This window comes from Emys orbicularis, chromosome 6 (genome assembly GCF_028017835.1).
Source record: "Emys orbicularis isolate rEmyOrb1 chromosome 6, rEmyOrb1.hap1, whole genome shotgun sequence".
Taxonomy (NCBI): domain Eukaryota; kingdom Metazoa; phylum Chordata; order Testudines; family Emydidae; genus Emys; species Emys orbicularis.
The window spans coordinates 60221470-60234194 of NC_088688.1; the positions used below are offsets into that span (position 1 = coordinate 60221470).

Consider the following 12725-nt stretch of genomic DNA (forward strand, 5'->3'; position numbering starts at 1 on the left):
TCTGACAACAGACTCTGTATTGGTGGATACCAAAATCTGAAATAATTCTCATAATTGTAATTATTTTTCAGAGATGGTGCACAATACCTTAGCTCTTAGCTGGGTTAGAAAATATAACGTTTAGCCTTGCTAAGTCACCTCTATTAAACTGTGTTTATGATAACACTATTGGTGTATGAGTTGTACAAGCATTAGCAGACAGCTGATTCAGTGGAGATAGCCAGAATAAATTTGCTGAAGCGCACATCCTGCTAATCTGTTTGAAGAATATTGTACAGCATTAGTACTAGCACTTCATGTTATCTGCACAGCCTGATAAGGTACATCTTTATTAAATTCAGTTATTGAAAGGATGTCAGTCAGGGAATAGGAATATTTTAAAATCTAAAAAAAAAAAAAAAAAAAAAATTAAGCAGCTCTTTGTTAGTCAGAGCTTGGTTTAATGGCTGAGTGTCTAGAGAAGCCTTCTAAACACCTGGCAGCATTGTACAATAAAAGCTTTGTAATTTTAAGTGGAAATAGCCTTTTTTTTTTTTTTTTTTTTAATTCTTCATATGTAGAAAGACAGACAGTTACTTTTAGTGATTTAGGTATTAATAAGTGCTGGAGTAAGAGCTCCCCTCTCTGTTGCTTTGATAAAACTACACAGATTCTGCACCATGTGAGGATGCTGGGAAATAAAATAATTTGTTTCAGAATGTTCTGAAATGGAAAGATGGTTTAATATCATTATTTTAATGACACAAACCACTGCTTCAAACTCTAACACTTAGTCAAAAAATAAGAAGTCATCTTGCTTTCAAGTATGCTGTATAACAACTGCAAAACCTTTGAAAAGGATATGGGTGCTGAAATGAATAGTTGCTGTTGTAAAGATTCTCTGAAATACTGTAAAACTGCTAAATAACATCTTAAATTATACTGCACTTGGAAACAAAAATAATCAAAATTACATAAAGTAGTTAAATTAACTATTTAAATGACACGTAGTCAAATACAGTAGCTGAATATTCATGTACACAACATTTATAGAAAGGTAAATTTTAGGGCTCTGATGATATCTAGGTATTTAAGTCAATTACTACTAGTACTAATTATTAGCTTAAATCAGCACCATTGATTACATGGTAGATCTGTTCAGAAATTTTTTCTCATAGTAGTTAGTTAATTATTTGCAACATTATGTTAAAAAGGATAAGAGATAAGTGTTACATACATATCTCTTTAGTATTTCCTCTCGCTCTTTCTGGTCCTCCAAGGAGTTGACAGAGAGGTCAGAGATACTGACTGCAGCTGATGCTGTCAGGGTGACCAGCAGTACCAACCATCCTTCTCCTTCCTCCAGCTGCAACTCCAGCTTGTGAGTTTGTTCTCTACTCAGGACCGACAGGTCAACCTGACACCTAAAAACAAACGTTTTGAATCAGTGAGTGGCTTTCTTCACAAGATCAAACAAGTGCCATATGGGCGGACCTGCACTTCACTATGCAAAAAATAAATAAGTGGAAATTCCTTCCCAGTCTGTGGAAGGATTTATCTTCAGTTTCAGCCATATCTCTTGCCTATTTTTAGCTTCAACTCATTATATTGCAGAAGCACTGTACATTTATTTTAAATATATACACTAGAGAGGGGTCAGAAAGAAAATCTACCACCAAATTAGGGTGCTAGAAATCCAGATTCAGATCCAAATTGTGAAGCTTTAGTCAGTTTCGTACGTACAAATAAAATAAAAGAATTAAGTGTGCCTTTTTAAATCTTTGAACACTAAAACTAATACCAGTCGTGCTTTTTTTTAAAAAATTCTTCATTAAAGGATTGACTATGACAGCAGATAACATGGCTGGACATGGGAGTAAGGGGAAGGAGGCATCCCTCCAATGACTGCATTAAACCTCTTATGGTGGTTCTGGGTACAAGAGACAGAGCAGGAGCTGCACACACTATACTTCCCACTGTGAGCAAGTGGACAGGAGTAGCCTCTACATGAGCCAGCCAACAATGTCTGGGCACAACTGAAATATGGTTCATCCTTAAAAGCCAGAGAGAAACAGGGAAGGAGTTGTGCACCACTACTCACACAGGGCCGCGCCTAAATGCTTAATCAAGCCTTAAAGGAGAATAATACAGTCAATAAATATTCTACATATATATTCTAGGCCTCTTGTAATTAAAACTGTCTGGTATTTTTAATATACACCGCTACCTCAATATAACACGAATTCAGATATAACGTGGTAAAGCAGTGCTCCAGGGGGGCGGGGCTGCGCACTCCGGTGGATCAAAGCAAGTTCAATATAACGCGGTTTCACCAATAACACGGTAAGATTTTTTGGCTCCCCAGGACAGTGTTATATCGAGGTAAAGGTGTATTAGTGTATTTTCATATATTTAATCTTTCCTAGAATGTAGTTGTGAATTTCATATTATGTTCATTCTGAAAACTTATAGAACTGCCACATTACAATGAACACCAATCATTAAAAGTATTACTTCAACTATTTATATCATAACTTTTTTTCTTAAAGTTATGGCAATAAATTAACAATCCATGAAAATAAAATCCAGATAAAATAAATGGATACATTCTACTTATAGTTTTGCCATTTTATAATGTAGTTTTAACAGCAATTGTTTAATCTGATAGGTCCATGTTCTATCTGGCACTCTGATTAAGCTAAACGTCTCACAAATTCTTTTCATAAAAAGGCGAACTGATTTTGAAGAGAAAGATAATGTGGTGACCACAGGGCCAATAAACTGAGAGAAAGGTGGCAGACATGAATAAATAGGCATTTAAAGACAGGAAATAGCCAATTATGAGAATAAATGTGGCCCCATAAAATGGGCACTCTGCTATCATGGACAGATTAAATTTGTTACAAGGATATTTCCCCCCTCCCTCCCATTTACTGTATATTGTTTAGCTGTTAAAATTCAACCTCTCCAAAGTTGATATACTAGTTAGATTCAATTTATTATCTTACAATGAAAAATTTTTAAACCGAGTAAAAGAGCTTTCGGAGCTTGGCATTTATCTTTCATTTTGGATTTTTGTATGAAGACTAGCAAGCAGTGGAAGGAAGTGAGAGAAATAGGAATATGGAAAAGATTAAAACTACCCTGGTCAGTATAAATGCTATTCATCTTCCTGTGCTATAAAGTTACAATTTTGGCTGCAATAAAGAACAAATCCTTCTTTACTATAATGAATATTGGTAATTAAGTACGCAGAGATCTAATATAACATCAAATGATCATTACTTTACAATTAAAGGTAACAGATTTATTGTGATTTGGATTGCTTCTAGTATTAAAATCTGGTATTATATATTCCAGTGTAGTTATTTTGCACCCCCAATGCTCCTCCTCCAAAATAGGCAGCATACACCCTAAAGTATCCTTAAAAATGTCTCCAGTGATCAACACAGCAGTGTTGTCATGGTCAGTATTACTATAAACATGGTATTTAATTTGAATAGTTTAAATTCTGCCAACAGGGTCAGTAAGAGAGAGTCACTAGGACTTAATGATATCAGTAATCCAACTGTAATCCAAAATCGACTAGTCATTTTAGAGTCTTAGCCAGAAAAAAAAAAGGAGAAATTGATGAGTCTTGGTATACACACACATACAGATCTATTCATCCACTAGTCTGTCTGTGTTATAAATGCAAATAAAGAACCTTTGTGGAATGTTAAAGTTGAAATATCAATTCCAAAAGTTATATTCTTCTCCTCCAACATTAACATGCCATTCCACATATCAATTGCTATTTTTGGTATATGTTAAAAGGGACACCATCAACCTGAACATCAAAACTCTATTCAAAATGGCTGTATTCACAATTCTACAGTTACACACGACATCTAATATTACTGTAACTAAGAGAAGTCAACTGGAAAACATTTCTCTACTTCAGCTGGTTTATTCTACACATTCAACAGCAGTGCATAAACAGTCAATGTTTTGTTGATAGCCAGTTGCACTTGATGCGTCATAGATTATCACCACCACTCTGGGCAAAATGTATATGCACACTCCTTCCAAGGACCTGTAAGGGGGTGCTTTCCAGTAACATAGCAGCAGAGCTACTGCTCTTTCTGAGTTCTGGGGCCCAGAGTACGTCTCTCCTTTTGACGCTCCTAGGACCCCTTGCATAGAGCAACAGCAGCAAGGGGTGCGCATCAGAAGAATCATCTTTCCTCTCAGGAATCACACAAAGGGCAAGGGATTGTTTGTTACCTGGGGGCTGGAGCACAGTGATGATCCATGGGAGCTTTTTCTTTCTTTCTACAGCTAGTCAGAAATAGGGGACTTTTTCTGATGAAAATTTCAATTTTGGGGGCAAAAAATGAAAACTGAAATATAGTGGCCAAAAATGAAATATTTTGTTTTGAAAATGCCATCATGGTGCCTTATGGGAGTTGTAGTTTGGGTGCCTCATTCTTCCATTCTTTTCTATTGGTTACGTTCACTAAGCAAACTACATTTCTCATCATGCACTATGGTCTCTCCTCTTTCTGAGGCCAGGCAGTACATTAAGGGAGATGATGTCTGTCTGGAAAGCCCAGCCCACAGAGGAGAATAGGGAAATGAGGAAACCAAACTACAACTCCGATGAGGCACTGTAGGGCATATTCTATTGAAATATTTTGGATTTTGTCTGAAATATTTCAGTTTACATGCATTAGTTTTTTCAATAAAAAATATTTCACAGAAATTAGACACTTTATGGAAAAAACTGTTTAATCACAAATCACATTTTACATTAAAAACATTTTGAATGAAAATTTTCAACCACGCTACTTCTTTTCCTCACCAGATCCTTGCATGGGAGCAGGGATGAACAAAAGCCCGAGAGAGGGTAGGAGGAGGTGGGGTTCTTCGTTCCTTAGAATGCCACTGCTGGTTCCAGTGAGGCGTTTAGAAGCTGGAAGATCTTACTTAAGTGCTAATGCTATTGCTGAAATATCCTTTATAAACATCAGTAGGGAAGCTATAAAAACCCTTATAAATTTGTAAAGAATTTAATAAAAACAAATTAATGATATGCTATTTAATCTATCTCAAAGAGTTCAAGTTGAGAGCACTCTTTAATAAATATTACCTTAAAATTCTTATTTAAAAGGAAAACAGACAGAGAAAATACTGTCCATATAGAATCATAGAAATGTAGGGCTAAAAGGGACTTTGAGAAGCTACTGAGTCCAGCTCCCTGTGCTGAGGCAGGATCAAATAAACCTAGACCATCCCTGACAGATGTTTGTCCAACCTGTTCTTAAACCTCCAGTGCTAGGGATTCCACAACTTCCCCTGGCAGCCTAATCCAGAGTTTAACTATCCTTATATTTAGGAAAACGTTCTCATATCTCCCATATCTCTAAATCTCCCCTCTTGCAGATTAAGCCTATTACTTCTTATCCAGCCTTCAGTGGACAATGAGAACAATTGATCACAGTCCTCTAAACATATTTGAAGACCTACCAGGTCCCACCTCAAGACTTCTTTCCTCAAAACTAAACATGTCTAACAATCTTGGGGTTCATTAAATAACAAACCAGTGAATGAGAAAGGAAAATAACTTTAATAAAACAAACTGGAGAGTTTCTGTAGTGAGTTGCTACACACAGCCACATGGTGTTCCCAACCTGTCTCCAGGGCACATTTCCAAATTCCCACACTCACAATACTGTGCCTTATGAGGGAGCATCTGCAAATCACAATCTTTCATAAACATATCTCTACATCTTCCCTCTTAAAGAAAAATGAATTAACATAGCTGTTTATATACGTGTGTGTGTGTGTGTGTGTGTGTGTGTGTGTGTATATATGTAAAAATAAATAAAAACAGCTAACAACACATACATTACATTCTCAACCCATCTAGTACATTTCCATAAACCCAATGGGTCAACTACCTAGAGAGGAGAGGTTACCAGAACATCACTCTTGAGTGAGTCTTTACCACTCACTTTCCTCAAATATCCCTTTCTCCAGGCAGGTTAGCAAGTCTCTATGAGTCTTTCAAGATGTTCAATCTCCCACTCTGATCTTCTCAGTATCAGTCTTTCATTAGAGTCTGAGTTGTTCTCTTGTTCCTTGACAGTTTCTCCTGTGTGTGTTGATGATAAAAGATCAGTCAGATGGGAAATGCCAGAGTCCACCTCAGTTGTCAATGTGTTGGAACTTTCTGGAATTACTCATACATCCCTTCGATTACATGGACATGTCTCCCCCTGGTCTGTCCGGACTACACAAGACCTTGGATGCAGCTGTTCTTTAATAGTACCTATTAGAGGCGTGTTAAGAGATGTGAGATCACGGGCCCTTTGTCAAAATAATATTTCTGATTTTCTTTAATCTTCCATATGGGTGCATTGTTATGAGATTTCAGCAGGTTATCAGTAATTGGTAAATTAGATCTGATCCTTCTTCCTATTAACAGCTGAGCTGGAGAAAGGCCATACTCCAGCAGTGTACTTTGGTAAATCAATAAAGATTTATACAAATCACCCCCCACTGTCAAAAGTCTTTTTCATAAGGTTCTTTACTGACCTTTCCACAAGTCCATTTGATTGGGGGTAATTTGGACTTAATGTTTTGTGATGAAAGTCCCAATCTATGGCAAATTGCCTAAAATCTGCACTGGAAAATTGTGGCCTATTATCGCTAAAGACTTCATCTGGAATTCCATGTCTGGAGAAGATTCCCTTCCTGCCAGCTATCACTGACTTACTATTAGTACTGTGCAGTGTGCTAATTTCTGGATACAGAGAATAATAATCTGTGACTATTAAATAAACCTTTGATTGCCAGGTAAATAAGTCAGTGCCTACCTTCCCATAAGGCCTTAATGGAAGTGGATTAGGTCTCAGTGGCTCTGCTTGGTGGCACAGCTTGTATTTCAAGCAGGAAAAGCAGTTTCCTACCACATTAATGATGTGATTCATCTGTGGTCAACATAGCACCTCTCGTGCTCATTGTTTGCACTTCTCAATTCCTAAATGACCCTTGTGGATCTTCTGTAGCATTCCTTTTCAGAGGCTCATTGGAATTACAACCTTACTGCCCTTGAAAATCACCCCATCTATCACAGTAAGTTCATGTCTGCAGTCCAATACTCTTTTATACTTAGGGCTAGTCTACACTTACCGGGTAGTTCGACGGCTGCGGATCGAAGTTCCGAGTTCGATTTATCGCGTCTGGTGTGGACGCGATAAATCGAACCAGGAAGTGATCCCCGTCGACTGCGGTACTCCAGCTCAGCGAGAGGAGTACCGCGAAGTCGATGGGGGAGCCTGCCTGCCGCGTGTGGACCGCGTCTGAACCGCGGTAAGTTCGAAGTAAGGTATGTCGAATTCAGCTACGTTATTCACGTAGCTGAATTTGCGTACCTTACTTCGACTTGGGGGGTAAGTGTAGACCAAGCCTTAGATAGCAACTGTTTATTTCTTCAGGCCAGCCTTTAATTATCACTTCTTTAAGGATTCCTAATGATTCATCTTTCTTCGTTTCCTCTCTTATTTGTTGCAATTTCCTGTTAGCTATAGGAATTGAATTACAATCAGACCTACATAGGCTTGCATCTCTATCTCTAAAGTCTTCTCTAGTTTTGTGGGAGCCACTTCTCTGAAAAGTGCATCTGCTGTAAACATGAAATTTACCAGGCATGTAAGTCACAACCAAATCATACTTTTTCAGCTTTATCATTTGCTAAATAACACTATTAGGGGCTTGTGGGACATTTCAACTTCCACTTTCTGTCCATAAATATACTGATTGAATCTCTCACAGGCAAACAATATTCCTAAAAACTCCTTTTAAATCTGCCGACATCTGGTTTCTGCCTCAGTCAGTGATTTGGATGTATCATGCATATGCCACTGGTTACCAACAACCCTCATGCTTCTGTGAAATCACTGCACCTAACCCAGACTGTGAAGCATCTGCTGAGATTTTAATAGGCCTTCCTGGGGCATAAAACTTCAACACTGATTCTTGTATCAGTTGTTGTTTTAAACCTTCCCATGATTCCTCCTGTTCTTCATCCCAATATCATCCATTTTTATTCTCTAGGAGTTTTCTCAAAGTTGCTGCTTTGGTAGATAGATTAACCATGAATTTTACAAGATAATTAACCAATACCAGGAACCATGGACAGCTTTCTTTGACTGGGGATGTGGCATCATTTCAATGGCTGAAATCTTCTTTTTATCAGGTTTTACACCTTTATTGGAAATAATGTCCCCAACAAAAGTCAGTTCTGTAACCCCTAAAACATGTCTCCCTATTTAGTTTGAGCCATAATCTGTTCTCTGGTTGGTAGTTTGAAACATTCTCTTTTTATAGCCTTATTGAAGTCTCTGGGATCTAAGCATATGCGTAGCTGGCCATTACTTTTCTCCACAATGACTAGGGAGTTCACCCATTCTGCTGGCTCCTCAATTTTTTGTTTTAATTGCATTGATTCCATCCTTGTAAGCTCAGACTTGAGTTTATTACAGAGTGAAAATGGCACATTTTACATGGATGGATAACTGGAGGGACCTGCTTGTTTATCTGGATGGTCACCCTTCAAGCAACACAACCCCTGAAACAAGTCACGATATTCCTGAAAGAGTGCTTCATAGCCAGGTTCAATATGATCTTGTAGTGGGAGCATCAATTTTACCAGATTGAGTTTCTCACCTCTGCCCCATGGCTGCTAAATACAATTCAAATCTGTCAATTTTTTCCAGTTCTCTGCAACATTCCCTGACAATTGCAGACAGGATGGAGGTTGAAATGCATCCATTTTTGGCTTTTTTCCCTTCTTAAGCTAATCAAGCTACTCTGGTATGTGCTCCTCTCTAAGACAGATGATGAGACATCTGGAGTGCCTCCCATTAGTGGGTATGGTGGAGTCACACAACGGAGGGGTCTTGAAGCCAGGAAACATATGGTCCACAATGATGTGGGATTACTCCTCTGTATGGGGGTGGGTGGGCAGCAGAATTCTGATACTACTTTAACTTTTTTTTTTAATTAGCCAACAGGTGAAAATAAAAACTAAACTAATATTAAGCAAAATTATAACAAGTCCATGAAGTGAAACAAGAGGAATAGCTATGTCACATGAGGATGTGGACACTGCTGGTGTTCCACCTCACACCACAGATGGTAGGAAGGAACTTTGATTCCGGTGGATGTGGGAGAATACCGGCAGAGGCACAGCCACAACAGATACTGCTATTCAAAAGAATCTCATCTTATGCTCATGGAGTGCATGCACACCAAGAATGGACTAGGTGAGGATAATCGATCAAAGAAGTTTATCTGTCAGCAGATGCCAGCACATAAAATTTTCTGCTTTAGAAGAAATTTGTTAAGAACTGCCCTCTTTCAAAAAGGCTGCCATCTCCTGTAGTTCTGAATAGGACTGAGACCACAGAGTATCGTCAGTTAAGAAGCCCTCTTTCAAAATGTCCACCCGCCTCCCATTGTCCCCAACAGGAGTGAAGACAAGCCATTCCCGGGGAGGAAAGTGAACCTTTATGTTGCCAGGAAGCAGAGAGGAGCAGGTAAATGGTGGTGGGAATCTTTGCTTAGTGTAACATTTGGCCATAGTCAGACTGAGAACAATTAGAAATGGTAGCCATTTTGAGAACCGCATCTTAACTGAGCTCTGCCTCTGACCTTTAATGCCTCTGGAAACAGGAGATGGAAGACATTTCAAATGAGGACTGTTCTTTATGGAATTCTCTGGAGAAGAAAAATTTGAGTTATGAAGAATTATGACAGAAATTCCCATTAATCCTAACATATGTACATATTCAAATGTAGCCTATACACAAGATTTTAGTGAGTTTTAACTATATGGGAAGTTTGAAGAGTGTTATTCTATTATTGAGATCATTCAAGAACAAAAAGGTCCAACACCAGGTGCTACATTTCTTAAATGAAGAATTTTTTAACTTAATTTGAACTCATAAATCAATTAATTGATATACTTTGAACACAGAACTGAATTCTCAGAAAACTCAAAGACTAAGTGCTATAATTTGGGGGAGGAAAAATCTGCTCCCTACACAGGTACTTAAAGATTCATAGATTTTAAAGCCAGAAGGGATCATCAAATCATCGTCTTTTTCCCAGTATGACACAGGCCATAGAATTTCACCCAGGTACTTCTCTAGCCAGACCAATAAATTTGTGTTGAATTAAGGCATATCTTACACAAAGGCATCCAGTTTTGATATGAAGATTTTACGAGATGGAGAATCCACTATGTCCCCAGATAATTTTTTCCAATGGTTAATCATCCTCACGCCTAAAAATCTGCATCCTACTTTATTCCTAACTGGAATTTGTCTGGCTTTAATTTCCAATTATTAGTTCCTATTGTGACAGGTTGTCACACCCGGGGTGCAGTCTGGGAGCTGTGGAACCACTATGCCCCTCTAACCACCCAGCTGGGCTGGCCCTGCCCACACTGCTTTGCTGATGATTCAGCCTCTCCAGGCCCAACACAACAGCAGGTGGCGCCACACACCCAAACTTAGCTACCTGAATGTTGTACCTAAGCCACTCAAAGACAGGCAGGAGACAACAGCTCCACCACCTTGCATGCATGCTGAAGTATAAACCCAGAATTATAGAGTCTTACACTGCACAGGGATCTGTACAAGGTAAGCTCATTAATAAAGTTCACCTTCCTCTCAATGTGGGAAGGATATGAAACAAGCCTGTGTTAACCAAGCTGAGATTTTCCCCCAGATGCTTCACTCAAAGGCACACTGGCTTAGACAAAGCAAAAACAAGTTTATTAACTACAAAAGACAGATTTTAAGAGGGGCACCACTGGTGCTCTGTGGGGGTGGACTGGGACCCCTGCTAGTGCTGGGGGAGGAGGGCGGGCAGTGGTGCATAGCCTAGGACCCTTGCTGCTGGGAGGGGGGCGGTTGCTGGGGCTGGTAGGCTGCCTACCTGGCACTGCATGGCTCCCAGGAAACAGTGATATATCCCTCCCCCGGCTCCTAGTGGGAGGCGCAGCCAGGCAGCTCTGTGCGCTGCCTCTGCCCTGGGCAGAGGCAGCACACAGAGTCATCTGGCTGCGCCTCTGCCTAGGAGCTGAGGGAGGGACAAGTCGCTGCTTCTAGGGAGCCCCACACAGGTAAGTGCCACCCACAACCCTCAGCCCCTCCCGCGCCCCAACCCCCTGCCCTGAGCGCCTTCCCACACCCAAACTCCTGCTGCTACTGGGGGGAGGAGGGCACGGTGGCCTGAGACTGCCCCAGCAGCAGCCAGTGTGCTACTCAGGCAGCCCCAGTGCCAGCTGCACCAGCCGCCACAGAAGTCACAGAGGTCCCGGAAAGTCACGGAATTCGTGAATTCTGAGACCTCCTTGACAAATTTGCAGCCTTAAATTATAAGTGATCGTAAACAGATCGTAAACAGATCAAAGCAGATTACCTAGCAAATAATCAAAACGCAAGCTAAGCCTAACATACTAGATAGATTAGATATGAATTAGCAATTTCTCACCCTGGCTGATGATACAAGCAGGATACCAGGTTTCCTTACACAGGCTAGAAATCCCTTTAACCTGGGACCAGCACTTCCCAAGTTCAATCTCTGTTCCTCAGGTGTTTCCAGGAGTTTCCTTGTGTGGGGATTGATGATGTCACACCCCACTTTATATAGCTTTACCATATGGCAGGAACCCTTTGTTCCAAACTCAGTTCCAAGCCCAGTTTGTGGAAAAATACAGGTACCAAATTGAAGTTCAGTAACATGTGGTCTGGTCACATGCCTTTGTTGAGTCATAGCAGCCATTACTTACAAGCTGGCTGAAATGTTTACAGCAAGGCTAAGCTCTTCCATAGACCATGGTCTTTGCTGATGGGCCATCATCAATGTTTAGCTTCTTCATTGCTGTACCTGAAAGGCAGCAGTGGGTGTTCCCAGAGTAATCACATTTGAAATACAGATACCTGGTAAATATTCATAACTTCAGATACAAAAATGATACATATATACAACTGGGATAATCATATTCAGCAAATCATAACTTTTCCATAGACAACTGACACGATGTATCTTGTACAAAATGGGTCATAATTATATCATAATCCTACAACTATGAAGTACATGGGGAGTAGTGTTACACCATATGTCTTTCTCTGATAGGTTAAAAGAGCCCTTTAGTACCCTAGTATTGTCTTCCAACGAAGGTGTTTATACAACACAATCAAGTCACGTCTACATTTACTTTTTGATAGGTTAAATAGAGTGATCTTCTTCAGTCTCTCACCGTAAGACATTTTCTCCAGCCCCAAAATCATTTCTGCAATTCCTTACTGCACTTCTCCTTTTTTCCCCCTCACAGCTCTTAAGTACTGATTGGACTACACATGCACCATCCCCACAAAGTGATTGAGAATGTTCTATTCTGAGGCTGCAGAGGCTGAACAGGGCTGTCCCTGCAGTTGCTGCTCCAGGCTGCTGCGGTATCAGGCAGAAGAACTAAGAGAAGGGAGATTGTCCCTCCTATGCTCCCCTTACTGTGAACCAAGCAGCAAGAAGTAAGTAGCCTGACTTAGAATGCAGATGGGTGAGAAGGAGAAGGGGAGGTGGGACAGTAACTGGATGAGGACGTGGTGTGTGGGGGGGGGTGGGAAGTAGTGAGAGACAGAAGCTGGGAGGGTGGCAGCAAACGGGGAGGGATACAAGGGCCAGGGGCA

At 40.1% G+C, this 12725-nt stretch overlaps 1 protein-coding gene across 3 annotated transcripts in view; it reads right to left on the reverse strand.

Annotated features, from left to right (window-relative positions):
- MCTP1 (multiple C2 and transmembrane domain containing 1) overlaps nucleotides 1-12725 on the reverse strand; it is a 497445-nt gene that overhangs the window by 159859 nt on the left and 324861 nt on the right. For all 3 annotated transcript variants that reach the window (XM_065406109.1, XM_065406107.1, XM_065406108.1), the window contains one exon: nucleotides 1217-1403. In XM_065406109.1, coding sequence (XP_065262181.1) covers nucleotides 1217-1403 — 187 coding nt within the window. The remainder of the gene's footprint in view (nucleotides 1-1216; nucleotides 1404-12725) is intronic.